Below are 19,841 nucleotides of genomic sequence, written 5' to 3'. Positions count from 1 at the left end.
AAACTGTTCCGGATGCCTTTTACAGTCTTCCAGGGAGTTGAAATTTTTTTAGTTAAGAAAATTTTGTAAAGACTAAAATAAATGGACATCTGAAGGTGCAATATCTGATGAATATGGCAGATGAATCAGAAATTCTCAGCCAAGCTGTAACAGTTTTTGCCTGGTCATCAAAGAAACACACGCTTATGTATTAGTATCCTGATGGAAGATAATGCATTTTCTGTTGACTAATTCCAAATGCTTTTCTTCGAGTGTTGCTTTTACTTTCCCATCTAGTTGGAAACAGTACTTGTTGGAATTAATCATTTGGTTTTCTCCAAGGAGCTCATTATAGAGGATTCTCTTTCTGTCCTACCATATACACAGCATCACCTTCTTTGGATGAACATTGGCCTTTGGCGTGGGTAGTAGTGGTTCATTTCTCTTGCCCTATGATCTCTTCCATTCCACATTCTTGTACATTATCCACTTTTCACCACTCATCACAATTTGTTTTAAAATTGGAACGTTTTTGTTAACATTTCAGTAGAAAATTGCAGGTGGAAATATTGCCAAGAAGGGTTTTTTTTTCCACTTAACTATGTGGGACCCAGACATCAAAAAATTAATATAATGAAGCTGGTACAAATGGTTTTCAGTGCTTAGGTTGGATATTTTTGAGTATATGGATTATCTCCTATGTGATGTAATATTGATTGTGTTCAGTTAATGTGTCAATCAATTTCAACTGGTCTACCCAACTGTGAGACATAGTCCAGCGAGAAATTTCCAGCACAAAACTTCACGAATCACTTTTGATATATTTGCTGAGTCATAACACTTTCTCTATACATTGCAAAAATCTTTTTTTTTTTTAGTTGCATTTTTAGTTGTGTTTCAGTTGCAGTAATATGCTGAAAGTATTCCTTTTTTCAGTATTAAAATGGCTATACAATAATTCACCAATTTTAATGTTTTTTAAAATGCATGCTGATATGATATCACATATACAATACACAATACTGTACTGTACTGTATGTGCTTGGTCATGTCTGACTTTTGCAGCCCCATAGACTGTAGCTTGCCAGGCTCCTCTGTCCATGGGATTCTCCAGGCAAGAATATTGGAGTGGGTTGCAATACATAATACAAGCTAACAAAATTTTTCAAATGAAGTTAAAGACAACTAAGTGCTACTAGAGCCAGCTCACTGAAAAAACTGGACAAACTTTTAGGCCAACCCAGTGCTAATTGTGTTGAAAGGTGCTGCACTTCAAATTGGCACTTGTTTTACTTCTCACTTTTCTAGTCTTTTATGTCTCCAGCCATTACTTACTGGATATCTACCATAGGTCAGGTGTTGTGGGATACAGAGGTAAGAAAGATATTATCTGTACTCTCAAGAGGCTTAAGAATCCAGGTGGGGAGAACCAGATGTTAGTATGACAGTGGATTTGTAGGAGGTAACCTAGGGTAAGAGCCTAACCTAGCCTTGGGTTATCAGTGGATAAGCCTACTTGGAGAGGTTCCAGCTGAGTCTTGAAGACTCTGTGGGAGTTAGCCTGGGGAATGAGGGACTAGAGGAGACAGATGGTGAAGCTTGACAAAGACAGTAAGGTAGGAAGTTGCTAGATGTGTGTGGAGAGCTATACAAAGTTCCTTCCTTATATAAATTAAGACTGGAAGTGGCAGAGAGGAGACTAGATGGTGAGGCAGGGGTGGAACGTGGACAGGGCCTGCGTGGTTTAAATGGGAGGAGCTGGAGGCTTTGAGCATCACAGTCAGTGGTGTGGGGTGCATCTTACAGCAACACCTTAGAAACTATAATATGAAAAACAGCTTGCAGATAACTGATAATTTTTTAATCATACATATAAATTAAAGTCAAATTGGCTTTTGTCTAAATTGTGCCCGAGTCCTGAGGAATGAATTTACTCCTTGAGGACTAAGTACACGGCTTTATGCTTGTGTGACACCAGGCCTTGTGGGTTTTTGCACATCGCTGGGGCCATAGAGGTGAATTAAGAATGGCCTTTTGTTAAAGTCCAAGTAGGAATTAGGAAAGTATTCTCATGTTTGTCACAAAAGAACTTTTAGATGACACAAATCCTGTCTAGCTACAAGGTCCAGAGAGAGTAGGACAAAGGAAGGTACCTTATATGTAAGTTAGGAATTATGTTTCCGTATTCTTTGCTTTCCTCCTTTTCTGGAAAGGAAAAAAAGTGCTGAGGCAGCAGACACATAGCCCAGTACTTTGTCTTCCTGCCATTTAGTATGTAACAGAAGCATATCATTAACTTTCTCTCTTCCCTTATAATACCACTGGATGTTTCACTCCAGGAGGTAACATAGTAATTTTTCAGATATTTTAGCTCTTAGGAGAACAGCTATTTTTTGAGATCTTGTGAGAGATAATCTCCAAGGAAGCAGGTAGTTAAATATGTGTACTGTGCTCAGTTGTGTCTGACACTTTGTGACCCTATGGACTGTAGTCTGCCAGGCTTCTCTGTCTGTGGAATTTTCAAGACAGCAACACTGAAGTAGGTTGCCATTTTCTTCTCCAGAGGATCTTCCTGACCCACAAATAGAACCTGGGTCTCCTGTGTCTCCTGCATTGGCAGGCGGTTTCTCTACTACTATCTTCTTTACTACTGTTTCTTTACTACCTATCTCTTTCCAGTGTTTAAGTCTGCAAAAGAATTTTGTATAATTATGGATTTCTCTAGGCTTTTGTGATAGTTTACAGTACAGTATAAGTTCAGTTCAGTTGCTCAATTGTGCCCGACTCTTTCCGACTCCATGGACTGCAGCATGGCAGGCTTTTCTGTCCATCACCAACTCCCGGAGTTTACTCAAACTCAAGTCCATTGAGTTGGTGATGCCATCCAACCATCTCATCCTCTGTTGTCCTCTTCTCCTACCTTCAATCTTTCCCAGCATCAGGGTCTTTTCAAATGAGTGAGTTCTTCACATCACATCAAGTATTGGAGTTTCATCTTTAGCATCAGTCCCTCCAATGAATATTCAGGACTGTTATCATTTAGGATGGACTGGTTGAATCTCCTTGCAGTCCAAGGGACTTTCAGAGTCTTCACCAACACCACAGTTCAAAAGCATCAATTCTTCAGCACTCAGCTTTCTTTACAGTCCAACTCTCACATCCATACATGACCACAGGAAAAACCATAGCTTTGACTAGACTTAAGCAAAGATGGTACAGTATACTGTACCTGAAAAAGAAACAAATTTTCAAGAAATCTGGAAACCATTGTGTTGTTTTTCTAACAGGCAAGGGATGATGGCATTGTTTTCATACTTCTTTTATCTTTGATGCTGAAAACTTGGCTTCTCTGTACAGCGGTGCCAAATCAAATGTCAGGGACAGAGTTTTGGGTGAAGTAGAGAAGAATTGCTTTATTGCTTTGCCAGCAAAGGATGACACGGTGGCCTCATGCCTGCAAAACCACGTGTCCCTTCTTGGGAAAGAGAGAAGTTCTGTAATAATTGTTCAAAGAGGGCATTATCAGTGGATATTCTGATGGGTTGATAGTGAGATTAGTAGGAGTCAGCATCATCAAACATCAGGTTCAACTGGCCTGGGATCTACATGCTTGTGGGCGACGTACCATCGTTAATCATCTACCTCTGTCATCCGGAGGGAATTTCAGTATCTGCAAAATAGCTAAAAAATATTGCTGTGTGTATCCTTTGATGCGGAAATAGGACCTTGCCCCAAGGCTGCTGTTGACTGTTTCACCTTCTTTCCATAATTAACAACTGCTTGAATCTTCCCATTGGAACTCAGGGAAAGTCATGGAGGCTGAATAAAGGCTGTGTCTATAATGAAAGAAATGGAGGACAAAAAGGCCTTGTGACCAGGAGCCCCACAGGACCCTGCACGGTATCAAAACCTGATGAATGTAGAACTAAACCTTTTTGCCAAGGTGTCCCCTAGTGCTCAACATTATTTTTAGACTGTCTCGTTTTTGACTTTCTTTCACCAGTGATTATGTGTTCCTATTCTTGGGCCATTATATGTCCATGCATGTGTGCCCAAGCCTGCTTCTAACTCTTCATAAGTCCCCTGGGTTAAGAAGCAATCCCTTCTCTTTTCTGCTTCTCCATTTGTTTCCATAAGAGAGCATCTTACTTAGGATCCCTGAATGCTTAACTAGTTCAATGGGTAGTAGGAAGGAGGTCTTGTACTAAGTCTTTAGTGCAGTGATGTAGAAGGCATCCAGCTTTAGTAATAAATTGTTGTTGTTCAGTTGCTCAGTCATGTCCAACTCTCTATGACCCCGTGGATGGCAGCACGCCAGGCTTCCCTGTCCTTCACCATCTCCCGGAGCTGCTCAAACCCACGTCCATCGAGTCGGCAATGCCATCCAACCACCTTGCCCTCTGTGGTCCTCTTCTGCCCTCAGTCTTTCCCAGCGTCAGGGTCTTTTCTAACAAGTTGGCTCTTTGCATCGGGTGGCTAGTGTATTAGAGCTTCAGCTTCAGCATCCAGTGAATTCACTTCCAGTGAATATTCAGGACTGATCTCCTTTAGGATGGACTGGTTGGATCTCCTTGCAGTCCAAGGGACTCTCAAGAGTCTTCTCCAACACCACAGTTCAAAAGCATTAATTCTTCAGTCCTCAGCCTTCTTTATGGTCCAGCTCTCACATCCTTACATGACAACTGGAAAAACCATAGCCTTAACTAGATAGACTTTTGTTGGCACAGTAATGTCTCTGCTTTTTATTATGCTTTCTAGGTTTCTTCCGGGGAGCAAGTGTCTTTTAATTTCATCGCTGCAGTCACCATCTGCAGTGATTTTGGAGCCCAAGAAAATAGTCTGTCACTGTTTCCATTGTTTCCCTATCTATTTGCCATGAACTGATGGGACTAGGTAACACTGTGTTCTACTCATGAGTCGAAATTCAAAAGGGAAAGAAACTGCTTTAAAGCATTGTCAACTAAAAAAATGCACACATTAGAAGTTGAAGATTATGTTTTATTCATTGGACTTTTGGAGCCCAGGGGGTAGCCTCTCAGATCTTTCTGAGGGAATGATCTGAAAAAATCAGAGAGGAGCCAGGATATGGAGGAGTTTTTGCAAAAAAAAAAAAAAAAACCCAGGTAGTCGGAACATCTAAAAATGAAAAACCAGACAAGTCAATTTAGTGCTTTTCTATGTATGAGAAGATACACGAGTCTGGGCTCATTGAAATAATTCCTTTATTTATATTCGTTTGCCTGTTTTTTTTTCCCCCCATTATGAATTCCCTCATGGCGTACAGTCTGGGGTGGCCTGCAGTGACTGATGGCTGCAACATCCTTTGTTGACTGGTACGGCAGATGACATTGTTTATCCACAGCATGGACCAAAAAACGGCATGGACAGATCAGGCTGTGAATCTATAATGCCACAGGTGTTAAGAGTTCATGCAGTTGGACATGTGGCATATTCATCACCATGATGTAATTTTCAGGTATAAGTGGGTAACAGAGGTACCTTGTATGGTTTGTTCAGGTAAGCTTTTACGGGAGGTAAGGGAATGTTGTTGGAGAAGACAGTGGCACCCCACTCCAGTACTCTTGCCTGGAAAATCCCATGGACAGGGGAGCCTGGTAGGCTGCAGTCCATGAGGTTGCTAAAAGTCAGACACGACTAAGCAACTTCACTTTCACTTTTCACTTTCACGCATTGGAAAAGGAAATGGCAACCCACTCCAGTGTTCTTGCCTGGAGAATCCCAGGGACGGGGGAGCCTGGTGGGCTGCCGTCTGTGGGGTTGCACAGAGTCAGACACGACTGAAGCGACTTAGCAGCAACAGCAACAGCAGCAGCAAGGGAATGTTGTAGGTTTGCTGAAGGGGCTGACCATTTTGCCTACTGAGTACAGTGAGTGGCTGGCCATCTGCCTGGCCTTGGTCTTCCTGCTGGGTGTCTGGTGCAGTGTCAACAATGCTCCTTATGTTTTAGGTGAGATGAGTGAGAGCCGAGCAAAGAGAGTTCGCATCAAGGAGGTGGATGGCTGGACCCTGAGGATGCTGATTGACTATGTTTACACGGCAGAGATTCAGGTGACAGAAGAGAATGTACAGGTAAGGGTGACAGCTTATACCATTTGGTTCTTCACACATGACAGTTTTCTAATGCAAAAAAGCATACCTATACATAGATACTTTGTATTGTGAAGTGGAATGTCCCCTGCCGTATCAGTAAACAGTGCCACAGCTATCTGAGATTCTGGCCCTCTAATGTGAATTTCTAAGTGATGCCGGCAAGCAGCAGCCATGAATTCCTGAGCTTCCTGACAAGCGGCCCCACTCCCTGCACAAGGAACTTAAGAATGTCACAGTCATCAGCAATTACAGCCCTCCTGTGTGAACCAGAAGGCCCCAAGGGAATTCAAGAGCGAGAAAAAGATCTCTGTAAATATGCTGGATGCTGACCCCAGATAGCTGAGATGCGTATGAAAGGCATGACTTCAATAATCTCGGACCCTCGCACCTTCCCTACATAGAAGAATGCTAAATTCATTAACTTGATATCTGGTTTTTCTTACTTACCAATAATCTTTTGATGTTCAGACTGCCTGCCCCTTTGTGGCAAACTTATAGATAGCCTGACTCTCTCCCTCCTGCCTCCTTGGAGCACTCTCTCAGGGCTACTGAGACGCTGCCTCCTATACTCCAAGTCCTAAATATTCCCACCAAATAAAATAACTCTATTTGAGGTTCTGACTATATTTTGTAGTCAACAGTACCAAAGTAACAGAATTTGTTGTTATAACTGTGTTTTTAAGAGAATGATTATAGCTTTTTAATAATGTTTCTGATTTCAGTATCTTTTCTTAAAGTTCTAAGACACAAAGCCCTTAGTTCTCTGAATGATGCTTGTTCTTTTATGAAAACATGACATGTTCATTCATAAGTACTGGTCAGTGCTGCCCACATTTTCCATTATTTCCTGGAAGGTTAAGTCTGTAAAGGGTGTTTCTGATGCCCAAGAGCCTTCTTATTTCTTTGACAATTTCAGCATCCTCTGTTAGTGATTCTACAGTTCAGCTAAAATTTGACATTGCATCTCTCTTACTTTCTATAAAGAATCAGTGTTTTATATGTATGATGCAAATGTTTAATACAGGTGTATAGTGGAGTAGAAAGTAAAAGTCCCTGTTTAAAACTATACTTCTCTTTGTACTTACCCATCCCACTCTGTGATTTACGTTCTTTCCCTAAAGATTAGGCTCTGTTTGCTGTTAATCTTTAAGACTGTTTTCTGTGCGATTACACACACGCGCATACACAAGTTTCCTGACAAAAAAGAGACACTGATGTATAGAACAGGCTTATGGACTCTGTGGGAGAGGGAGAGGGTGGGAAGATTTGGGAGAATGGCATTGAAACATGTGAAATGTCATGTATGAAATGAGATGCCAGTCCAGGTTCAGTGCACGATGCTGGATGCTTGGGGCGGGTGCACTGGGACGACCCAGAGGGATGGTATGGGGAGGGAGGAGGGAGGAGGGTTCAGGATGGGGAACACATGAGAAATAAAGGAATAAAATTTATAAAAAAAAAAATAAATAAAAACAAAAAAAAGTGTATTTTTACTATACCTGCTTTTCTGTAACTTGCTCTTTCACTGAGCAAGGTGTCTTGAAATTCTTTGTATGTCAATACATATGGGTCCAGCTCCTTTCTTTGGTGGGATGTCCCATGTGTTAGTTAGCTACATGATTTTTCACCTTTACAAAAAATGTTGCCGTGAATGAGCATTTTTATATTTGCATTAAATTTCATGGGATAGATTCTTCAACATATAATTGCTGGATCAAAAAGTACGTGCATGTTTTGATTTCTGATAGACATGCCAGACTGCCATCTAAAAGCTTGTATTTATTGATACTCCTTCCAATAGATTGACTGTGTTTTGAGGATAGTAAAAAGAACTAGGGCTAACTTCTTAAGAAATAATCTCTCTAAATTCTACTTGCACAAATAGGAAATCTTTTTTGTTCCTTGTAATTATGTCCCTATGTAATCATGGCATATGAAATATGCCACAGAATATTTGAGTTGGGAGACTGAAAACTTTGCACTTTAACTTGTTAGGATGTGGTGTTATTAAGTTTTAAATATTGGCAGTGGTAAGGCCTCCTTCTGATCTTTCCTAGATAGCCTCAGTAAACCTCTGCTTGGAAGTCCCATTCATAAGGTAAAGCATTTGAAAAGCCTTGGTTGAGCCTGAAGTCATATATTAAGGTGTGAATCAGATGCTCTGTGAACATTTTTTTAAACATGGAGGAAATGTTTGGTACATGTTATCTCATTCTGATCTTTTCTGTACCAGTAATGCTATTTGCTGGATTCTGGGGCATTATTTCAACAAGAACCCTGATCTTGGGTTTCTTTTGTCCCTTCTTTGTGTTAGTTTGAGTGCAGAGTCTCATTGTGCCCTGTATCTGTCCTTTAGTAAATGAGTTACTGATTGGTTTCTTTGATTCACATAATGTGTCACCTGGGTAAAATTACAAAAGCTGGTTTAGGCCTAGAAGACTGGACTGTGTGAATTCAGCCCTGAATGCTGTTTGTAGTAATTCTTGCAATAAAGACATTGGCCTGTGAGGAACTGGGAACGCCTTTCATGTTTCTTTTAATAGCTGTCACGTTCCAGTCCTGAAGTGTTAGTCATCACACCTCTCAGAAAACCTTTTGTCCTGCTAATTTGCCTTTGTGTGTATTGCTGACTCTTAGAGGAATACATTCAAAGAGTTGTATTTGGTTGTATTGTTTTGTTGTTTTTTGGAAGAGGGATGTAGGGGTATCTTGGTATATAAAGCCTTATTTTACGCTCCATTGAAAAATACTTGTTTTGGAAAACTAAGTTTGGAAATAAAGTTGGTTAAAATAAGCTACCTTTTCTGTAACAAGTATTTTTAAAAATAAAGTACAAAGTAAGGGCTTAATTATTGAGATATGCTAAACTGCAGTTTCCTCTATTTTGTGTGTTTTTGTCTGTCTGCACTTTGGAGATCTTTCTTCTAGATGCTTTTCACCTTAAGGAAAGAAACAATTCTGGGGAGGTATATGGTGTTCTTATTCATGTGAAGCTGGAGTTTTCAATGGTCCTAACTAGAAGCCCTGCTCTGAGTATATCTGCCTTGAAAGTGCTAGCAGTGGGGATAGAACTTTCTGTAATTCAAAGGTTTATTGTTGTGGATAGATTTTCTCATGAGACCTAGAATCATATCTTTTGTCAGGTAGGTAGGTAAACTTCCTTTTGTACATTTCTCTTTTAGTAATATAGTCTTAGGATAGCAGGTATCTTAGTATTCTACTTTGGGATTGCATGTTTCATATAGAATCATACCTAGTGCCATAGAATGCTGAGCAACTGACTCTTTACAGCTGTCTTTATAGAGTCTGCTGGTGACAGAGCAGGACCATAACCCTGGTTTCCCTGATTCCTACTTAAGGGTCACTTCTCTGATACCGTACAGTCTCCTTATTATGCAAATTTAAAATATACAAAAAAGCTGTTTGAAGTGAAGGTTGTTAACTTTGAGTTGGAATGAAGGAATTAAGTAGTTTGAAAAATTAATTCTAAAGGAGGAATAAATGTCACTTTATTATTATAAGTATTAATAATAGGGTTTTAAATTTTGACTGTTTAAGGTTTTTTTTGGTATTGCTATTGTTTTTTGTTTAGGTTTTCAAATTTTGATTTTGACTTTGAGTAGTTGCTTTAATAATTTGAGTCAAGTGAATTTTTTTAAGAGAAATAGAAGGAGAATATTTTACCATGACCACACTTTTAGTTGAACTTTTATTTGCTGTTGTTGCTGTTGAATAATTTAAATTACTTGTGTCTAGAGTATCCAATCAAATTTTATAAACTTTATAAATCTAGGAACAGAAAATAAAGCCAAAGGCTTTTAAACTTTTTTGGGGTCATGGAATCTTTGAGAAGCTGAGGAAAAACTGTGAACTTTTCCCCAAGTGCACTAAAGCATATATGCACAGAGTTTTGCATACATGTTCAGAGAATTCTTGTACTTTGTCTCCCCTTATCTCCCCCACTGAAAATACTTGACTCTGTATGTGTGTGTGTGTGTGTATGAAGGGTTTTTACATGGCTTTATTTTCAGTTGTATGCTAGGCATTTTACATGTCTTTGTTGATATTCATCAGCATAGTAGATAGGTATTACTACTCCATTTTTCAAATGAGGAAGCTCAGGAGGGTTAAGTAATTAGTTCAGTATCACATAACACCTATTAAGTTGTCATTAACTACTAGTGTTACTTAAAAAGTTTGTGAATTCAAAAATAAAAGCACATTTATAACTGAAAAAAACCTTTTGTATCCCCCAAATTATTGAAGGTTTTGTATTCTTCATTTGATGTGTTGATTAACATGTTGAAGAATCCTAAAGGATACTGAATTTTTAAAAGCATTTACTTTATTGCTAAATTTTTCATTTTGTTACATGCATTTTTACTTCTCAGCTTTTGGATATTTGTTTTGACTTGCTAAAGGTAGATAAGAGTTTTTCAGTACCAATGTAAGTAAATGATTTTGTTCCCAAATTAATATTATGAGAGTTTGTCTGCAGGTTCTGTCTACAATAAAACTTTTATCATACCAGAATTTAAGAAGCATCTGATATAATTTTGAATGGATTGGTTTTAAACAGTTCATGAAACTTGTGTGTTGCATAAACTGAAATTATTTGAGATAGAAAAGCTCATCCCTTTTCAAAAGGAACAGAATTTAAGCAAGAGTTTTTTAAGAGAAACACATTGGAATGTTTAACACAATCTCAGTACAATAGAGGGAGAAAGCAATGGCAACCCACTCCAGTACTCTTCCCTGGAAAATCCCATGGATGGAGGAGCCTGGTAGGCTACAGTCCATGGGGTCGCTAAGAGTCGGACACGACTGAGCAACTTCACTTTCACTTTTCCTTTCATGCATTGAGGAAGGAAATGGCAACCCACTCCAGCGTTCTTGCCTGGAGAATCCCAGGGACGGGGGTTCCTGGTGGGCTGCTGTCTATGGGGTCGCACAGAGTTGGACACAACTGAAGCAACTTAGCAGCAGCAGAAGCAGCAGCAGCAGTACAATAGAAAATTGAACATGGTTGTGTCCATTTTCTTGGTGGTGTAGACTAGGATGTCTGTTTGAGATCAGAAGTGTCAGTGGTGTGTCACTGTCGAGCCTTTTACTTGAGGGCTCCCGAAAGGAGGATATTACAGGAAGGGCTTCCACGGTAGGTAGGATGCCTGTTGATACAGTTGAGCACTTAATAAAAAAAAAGGCTGTCGAAGTGGAGAAATTATTAAAGAGCACTTGTTTACCCTAAATATTTAACCCCAAACATGTTACTTTATAAATTATGCCAGTATTTTGTTGTAGAATTAAGTACAGCCAGCTGCTTGGAGAGACACATGCTTGTTCTTAAAGTACAGCAAGAACTGGGAAACTTGAGGGCTTCCTCAAGTTTCCTCACCTCTGGGAAACAGAGGTGGTCCACTGGTTAAGAATCTGCCTGCCAGTGCAGGGACACAGGTTCCTTCCCAGGCCCGAGAAGATCCACATACCATGAGGCAACTAAGCCCATGTGCCGCAACTACTGACCCTGCAGTCCAGAGCCTGTGAGCTGCAACTGCTGAGCCCGCCTGCTGCAGCTACCAAAGCCCTCTCACCCTCGAGCTTATGCCCTGCAACAGGATGATGTTGTTGTTCAGTTGCTCAGTCGTGTCTGACTCTTTGCGACCCCATGGAGTGCAGCAGGCAAGGCTTCACTGTCCTTCACCATCTCCCGGAGCCTGCTCAAACTCATTTCCATTGAGTTGGTGATGCCATCCAACCATCTAGTCCTCTGTCATCATCTTCTCCTCCTGCCTGCAATCTTGCCCAGCATCAGGGTCTTTTCTAATGAGTCGGCTCTTCGCATCAAGTGGCCAAAGATTTGGACCTTCAGCATCAGTCCTTCCAGTGAGTATTCAGGACTGATCTCCTTTAGGATTGACTGGTTTGATCTACTTGAAGTCCAAGGGAATCTCAAGAGTCTTCTCCAGCACCACACTTCAGAAGCATCAATTCTTCGGTGCTCAACTTTCTTTATGGTCCAACTCTCACATCCATACATGACCACTGGAAAAAATATAGCTTTGATTATATGGACCTTTGTTGACAAAGTAATGTTTCTGGAACAGGATAAGCCATGGCAATGATAAGCCTGTGCACTGCCCTCCGCTCGCTGCAACTAGAGAAAGCCTGTTTACAGCAACGAAGACCTAGCATGGCCAAAAATAAATAAAATTAAATTAAAGTTAGAAAAAGAACTGAGACACTTGAAAAGAAATTTCAGTGCAAAGTCATCTTCGGACTATAGACTTTCTCTGACTTTCTTCACATGTCTAATTTGATTAAAATTTTTTTTTGTGGTAACATAGTGATCAAACCATTCTAAGGCAGTCAAGTTAGATTTCACATAAAAGCACTCTTTTTATACTCACATTTCATTGGATTACATAGTTGTTTGAATTATTTCAGTAACAAGTGCATATGTCCCAAACATATCTAAGAACATGCATATGTTGATGAATTGCGTGTCAGCTAAGAGGAGAGGTAGAAGTGTGCAAGCCTGTTCGAGTGCACAGAGGACTGGAAGAGTTGGTCAGTCAGGCCACTAGTTAAGTGGGGGTTGGTAAAGGATACTCTTTCTATATTTCTGCATTGGATAGATCAACACTGAGATGAGATGCCCGTTGATGAAAATTTATTTTAAAATGGGCATTGAAGATATCCTGTCAGTTAAACAGACATTGACGGAATATCTGCTGAGTACTCTGGCCTGTGCTTATGGTCCTGATGCTACAAGAATAATAGAGTATAGACTTTAAGCTGGATTTGAATCTTGGTTTTACTATTTAAACACTGTGTAACCTTGTTCAAAGTCCTTAACTTCTCTGAGCCTGTCTGCAAAGAGGGCATGATTCTGTTCTTTCTTATGTAAGAGCTTGTGGAACATCGTGGTTGGATAACTGGTTTATATAGGGGTGAGACATGCTGGGACTTCATTAAAAGTCCAGTTTGGATTGAGGTTTGAGCCAGAAATGAATGGAGCTAGGAATAAGGGTGCTGATCTGGGGTGGGACAGGGGCAAGTACTCGATAAATATCTCTTGAAGTTGAGAGTGGTATGCATTCCAAATTGAAATGTTCAAGGTTGAGTGATAAATTCAGCTATAAATGAGGTGCCACAGGATGAATGGCAATGGGGTCTTGTGGTGGTGATACCTGCTGTTAGACTGATGACAGTGTCTTTGATGATCCAGAAAGAGCTGCCCTGAGTGAACAGTGATTCAAGCCTGAAGCTCTGGGTTCTAGCTTGTCTGGAAAGAGGCTTAGTAAGGGCTAGGCATTTATTATTACCAGAGGTAAGTAGGTTGGTATTGTCATGTCCGTATTCCCATTAGGGAACAGACTGTAAACCTAGAGTCTGGGACTATGCTCAGTCCTATGGGGCTTTAGGGCCACACGTGGCTTAGTAAGCCTGAGGGTGTGTTGGGGAGCCTTCTGTATTTAGAACAGCAAGTTTAATGACAGACCATACTCACTGATTAGGTTACTAATAAATTTTGCAGTCTTGGTCAGGATTAGTTTAGGATTGAAGTTGAAGATCTAAGCCTTTTACGGTCTGCAACTAGACCAGGCTAGTTCATATACAGATTAATAACCATTTTACTGCTGTTCATGCATGACTTGCTCTTCCCTTTTCATTCTTCTAAGGTTTTGAGCTTGCTTGTATTTTCCACTGCTGGTATTGATTCTGATAAATTTCAGTTTTCAATAATAGTTCATTAAAAATCTATGGAACATCTATTTTATGCCAGATAATGTTCCAGGAATTGGTGATGCAATACTAAGCAAGACAGACAAGGCTCTTGTCCTGAGAACCTTAAACAACCTATTACTTTACAGCTAATTGAGTGTTTCTAGTGACTATAGATGTGTGTAGTGTCCAGTGTACATCACTTCTAAGATCTAGGTCCCTAGTGATAGCATTAGTAATCAGAGGATTGTGTAGTTAATGTGGAATCACAGAGAAGTCACGGGGGGCGTGGGAGTTACTTCTGATGGGTAAGAGAGGGCTGTAATGAATTGTCATCCCACTATCAAACATACATTTCTAGTAAGGAATATTGATTCAGTGCCATCAAGTCTAATGTATCTCCACCTTGTGTGATATCCAGAAAACTTCTCTTCAGATAGCCCATTTCTGAACATTTGATATTCTAGTAGTTGTCTTTCCTACCCTCACACTCTTGAAAATGTGGCCTATTTGGTATACCAGCCACAGTTCTTACTTAGGCCAAAATTCCAACCAGAGGGTAGAGGACTAGTATTTTTGAACTCTTATCTGTCTCCAGATGGAAATTAAATAATGTTTCTATAATTAATAACATTGTAAGACTTGTTGGGAAAAGTTCTTATTCTTCATTCAGTCACTCAGTTGTGTCCAACTGTTTACGACCACATGGATTGCAGCATGCCAGGCATCCTTGTCCATCACCAACTCCGAGAATTTACTCAAATTCATTTCCATCGAGTTGTTGATGCCATCCAACCATCTGATATTCTGTCATCCCTTCTCCTCCTTTCTTCAGGAGGGTCTTCAGACCAGCTTCAGGGTCTTTTCAAAAGAGTCAGCTCTTTGCATCAGGTAGCCAAAGTATTGGAGTTTCAGCTTCAACATCAGTCCTTCCAATGAATATTCAGGAGTGATTTCCTTTAGAGTGCACTGGTTGGATCTCCTTGCAGTCCAAGGGACTCTCAAGAGTCTTGTCCAAAACCATAGTTGAAAAGCATCAATTCTTCGGCACTCAGCTTTCTTTATAGTGCAACTCTCCCATCCATACATGACTACTGGAAAAACCATAGGTTTGACTATATGGACCTTTGTTGGCAAAGTAATGTCCCTGCTTTTTAATATGCTGTCTAGGTTGGTCATAGCTTTTCTTCCAAGGAGTAAGCGTCTTTTAATTTCATGGCTACAGTCACCATCTGCAGTGATTTTGGAGCCCTGAAAAATAAAGTCTGACACTCTTTCCCCATCTATTTGCCATGAAGTGATGGGACTAGATGCCATGATCTTGGTTTTTTGAATGTTGATCTTTAGCCAGTGTTTTCACTCTCCTCTTTGACTTTCATCAAGAGGCTTTTTAGTTCCTCTTCACTTTCTGCCATAAGGGTGGTGTCATCTGCATTTCTGAGGTTACTGATATTTCTCCCGGCAATCTTGATTCCAGCTTGTGCTTCATCCAGCCCAGCGTTTCTCATGATGTACTCTGCATATAAGTTAAATAAGCAGAGTGAAAATATACAGCCTTGACGTACTCCTTTTCCTATTTGGAACCAGTCTGTTGTTCCATTCCAGGTCTAACTGTTGCCTCCTGACCTGAACACAAATTTCTCAAGAGGCAGGTCAGGTGGTCTGGTATTCCCATCTCTTTAAGAATTTTCCACAGTTTGTTGTGATCCATACAGTCAAAAGCTTTGGCATAGTCAATAAAGCAGAAATAGATGTTTTTCTGGAACTCTCTTGCTTTTTTAATGATCCAGAGGATGTTGGCAATTTGATCTCTGGTTCCTCTGCCTTTTCTAAAACCAGCTTGAACATTTGGAAGTTCATGGTTCATGTACTGTTGAAGCCTGTCTTGGAGAATTTTGAGCATTACTTTACTAGCATGTGAAATGAGTGCAATTGTGTGGTAGTTTGAGCATTCTTCGGCATTGCCTTTCTTTGGGATTGGAATAAAAACTGAACTTTTCCAGTCCCGTGGCCACTGCTGCATTTTCCAAATTTGCTGGCATATTGAATGCAGCACTTTCACAGCATCATCTTTTAGAATTTGAAATAGCTCAACTGGAATGCCATCACCTCCACTAGTTTTGTTCATAGTGATGCTTCCTAAGGCCCACTTGACTTCACATTCCAGGATGTCAGACTTTAGGTTGGTGATCACATCATCATGATTATCTGGGTCGTGAAGATCATTTTTGTATAGTTCTTCTGTGTATTCTTGCCACCTCTTCTTAGTATCTTCTGCTTCTATTAGGTCCATACCATTTCTGTCCTTTATTGAGCCCATCTTTGCATGAAATATTACCTTGGTATCTCTAATTTTCTTGAAGAGGTCTCTAGTCTTTGCCATTCTGTTGTTTTCCTCTATTTCTTTGCACTGATCCCTGAGGAAGGCTTTCTTATCTCTCCTTGCTATTCATTGGAACTCTGCATTCAAATCGTTATATCGTTCCTTTTCTCCTTGCCTTTCGCTCTCTCCTATTCACAGCTATTTGTAAGGCCTCTCAGACAGCCATGTTGCTTTTTTGCATTTCTTTTCCTTGGGGATGGTCTTGATCCCTGCCTCCTATACAGTGTCACAAGTCTCTATTCATAGTTCTTCAGGCACCCTGTGTATCAGATCTAACCCCTTGAATCTATTTCTCACTTCCACTGTATAATTGTAAGGGATTTGATTTAGGTCATACCTAAATGATCTAGTGGTTTTCCTTACTTTCTTCAATTTAAGTCTGAATTTGGCAATAAAGAGTTCATGGTCTGTGCCACAGTCAGCTCCCAGTCTTGTTTTTGCTGACTGTCTAGAATTTTTCCATCTTTGGCTGCAGAGAATATAATCAGTCTGATTTCAGTATTGACCGCTGATGATGTCCATGTGTAGAGTCTTCTCTTGTGTTGTTGGAAGAGGGTGTTTGCTATGACCAGGGTGTTCTGTTGGCAAAACTCCTTTAGCCTTTGCCCTGCTTCAGTTGCTCAGTCGTGTCCGACTCTTTGCAACCCCATGGACTGTAGCCTATCAGGCTCCTCCATTCATGGGATTTTCTAGGCAAGAGTGCTGGAGTGGATTGCCATTTTCTTCTCCAGGGGATCTTCCCGACCCAGGAATCGAACCTGGGTCTCCCACATTGCAGGCAGATGCTTTATCGTCTGAGCCACCAGGGAATCCCTCATTCTGTATTGCAAGGCCAAATTTGCCTGTTACTTCAGGTATTTCTTGACTCCGTAGTTTTGCATTCCAGTCCCCTATAATTAAAAGGACATTTTTTTTGGTTATTACTTCTAGAAGGTCTTCTAGGTCTTCATAGAACCATTCAACTTCTGCTTCTTCAGCATTACTGGTTGGGGCAGACTTAGATTACCGTGATACTGAATGGTTTGCCTTGGAAATGAACAGAGATCATTCTGTCATTTTTGAGATTGCATCCAAGTACTACATTTCAGACTCTTCTGTTGACTATGATGGCTACTCAATTTCTTCCAAGGGATTCTTGCCCACAGTAGTAGATATAATGGTCATCTGAGTTAAATTCACCCATTCCAGTCCATTTTAGTTTGCTGATTCCTAAAGTGTTGATGTTCATTCTTGCCATTCCCTGTTTGACCACTTCCAATTTGCCTTGATTCATGGACCTTACATTCCAGGTTCCTATGCAGTATTGCTGTTTACAGCATCGGACTTTACTTCCATCACCAGTCACATCCACAACTGGGTGTTGTTTTTGCTTTGGCTCCATCTCTTCATTCTTTCTGGAGTTATTTCTCCACTCATCTCCAGTAGCATAATGGGCACCTACCGACCTGGGGAGTTCATCTTTCAGTGTCTTATCTTTTTGCCTTTTCATACTGTTCCTGTGCCTTATGTCAAAATAATTTCTAAAATAATTTCTTTTGAGAGAGACTGTAACTATACTCGTAATCATGGTGTAAGCTTGGTTACAGTCATGTTTGAGATCTGCCCTTAGTTATTTTGAATGAATGATCATTTTCCATTCTCAGCCCCACATGTAGAAGTTGTCCGAATACCAAAGGAGTTTAGTAAACGAAGGTTCGTCTCCAAGGTGAAAAAACATCTACTGAATAGTTTACCAGATGTTGACAGTGGCATTTTAGCATAACATTATTTAGTGAGTATATAATACTGCATATTTAAATTATCATTGAACAACTTAGAAGATAATAAGAAACCTGTAGATTGACTCTCTGCTGGAAACTTCATGAGTCAGTAGACTCTTGATAGTTGTTGTCCTATTAGAATTCAAAGCTGAAATCATGAACTCACTATCAACTTCAATAATGGCTTTGAGTAAGACGTTAAATTTTCTGTCTGATGTACAGCTATTAAATGAGGCTAATAATGTTTCACTACCTCATAGAAATGCTGTAAAATGTCACAGCTAATACTTCTAAAAACACTAAGATGTTCTATGATGTTAGTTAAGCTTCCTAGGTGGCTCAGTGGTACAGAATCTGCTTGTTAATGCAGGAGACATGGTTTGGGAAGGTCTCGTGCTGAAGTAAATGGCAACCCACTACAGTATTCTTGCCTGGGAAATCCCATCGACAGAGGAGCCTGACAGGCTACATACTTGAGGTCTCAAAAGAGTCAGATAAGACTTAGTGACTAAACAACAACAACAGTGGATGTTAGCCAGAAAATGCGACAGCAGTAAAGGACTTGAGTCCTTGAGGAGAAACTCATTTGAGATTGTTTGGGATCACTGTATAAAAAGCGCTCATGTCATCTTTCCCTTACTCTTTATATTTTCACTCTTTATAATCAGCATATATTATCTGTGATTCCCTCAAATAAAGAATCATAATTTGCTATTGCTTCCTCTCCACCGAACAAGTCTTATATATTTGGATTAGTTTGGAGATAGCACTCTGGTATTGATTGTGGTACTGTTTTCTGTAACAGCCTTTTCCATTGGTTTGACTATGGTGGCTAGAGTTACTTATGGCAGAATCTACGGAACGCTTGCTGTTTTTCCATTCAAGTTCTGTTTCTCTTAGGAAATAGAGAGTAAGTGCCTTGTGTCTAAAAGGATTTTTGGTAGATGATATGCTTGGAAAACATGGTTAACACTTAAAAAATAGTAAAAATGCATTGAATCATACCTTTAGGGTTAGTGGTTGTTTATGGTATAGCAATGGAAGGCTTATGGGAGTGAATTTATCTGATATTCTAATACCTAGAAATCTGTTAACTTAGTATTTTATCACTTTACTGGAATAGTGATACTTTTAGTTTATTATTATTATCTAGAGGCAAAACATGGTGAATTTAAAATGTAAAATTTTAAATTACTTACAGTTGAGTTTTGAGCTTATGTATTAGTTGCTCAGTTGTGTCCAACTCTTTGCATCCCCATGGACTGTAGCCCACCAGGCTCCTCCATCCATGGGATGTTTCAGGCAAGAATACTGGAGTGGGTTGCCATTTCCTTCTCCAGGGGATCTTCCCAACCCAGGGATCAAACCCAGATCTTCTGCATTGCAGGCAGACTCTTTACATCTGAGTCACCAGGGAAGCTTGAGTCTGATCTTAGTTATATTTTATTGTGTTTTTAGTTAGAACTCTGTAAGCCTCATAATTTTAATCAAAATATTTGACTAGTGAGAATATCCAGTTTTTAGTCATGCCAGTTAAATTATGTTTTACTCTATATACGTTAAGATACAGAACAGATAAAGAACTTATTCAAAATTTAATATGGAAAAAATCACTGGGGTCAGCTAGTTTGAGAAAATCTAGAAGCTTTATTATAAGAACATCCTATAGAACTAGATGGACATCACACTTGAAGTGGTTAAGTTCTTGTTTGGAGAAAAGCTAGTTACTCCAGAAGCATTAGTAATTATGTTACTTATTATAGCTTCATATCATTGAAATATATAATCTTTGAAGATGTCGACAGTTGAATCATTTTGCAGTTCATGTTTCAAGAAGCTTCATGTGGTATATATGAGGTATATATCTTGATGAATAAAAAAT

At 39.8% G+C, this 19,841-nt stretch overlaps 1 protein-coding gene across 4 annotated transcripts in view; it reads left to right on the top strand.

Annotated features, from left to right (window-relative positions):
* Window positions 1-19,841, top strand: part of KLHL2 (kelch like family member 2) — a 167,273-nt gene that overhangs the window by 51,679 nt on the left and 95,753 nt on the right. For all 4 annotated transcript variants that reach the window (XM_070386694.1, XM_070386695.1, XM_070386693.1 and 1 more), the window contains one exon: window positions 5,949-6,070. In XM_070386694.1, coding sequence (XP_070242795.1) covers window positions 5,949-6,070 — 122 coding nt within the window. The remainder of the gene's footprint in view (window positions 1-5,948; window positions 6,071-19,841) is intronic.

The sequence above is a fragment of the Bos mutus genome, chromosome 17 (assembly GCF_027580195.1).
Source record: "Bos mutus isolate GX-2022 chromosome 17, NWIPB_WYAK_1.1, whole genome shotgun sequence".
NCBI lineage: Eukaryota > Metazoa > Chordata > Mammalia > Artiodactyla > Bovidae > Bos > Bos mutus.
Note: the sequence above shows the minus strand (reverse complement) of the source record. Positions and strands in the feature narration are given on the sequence as shown.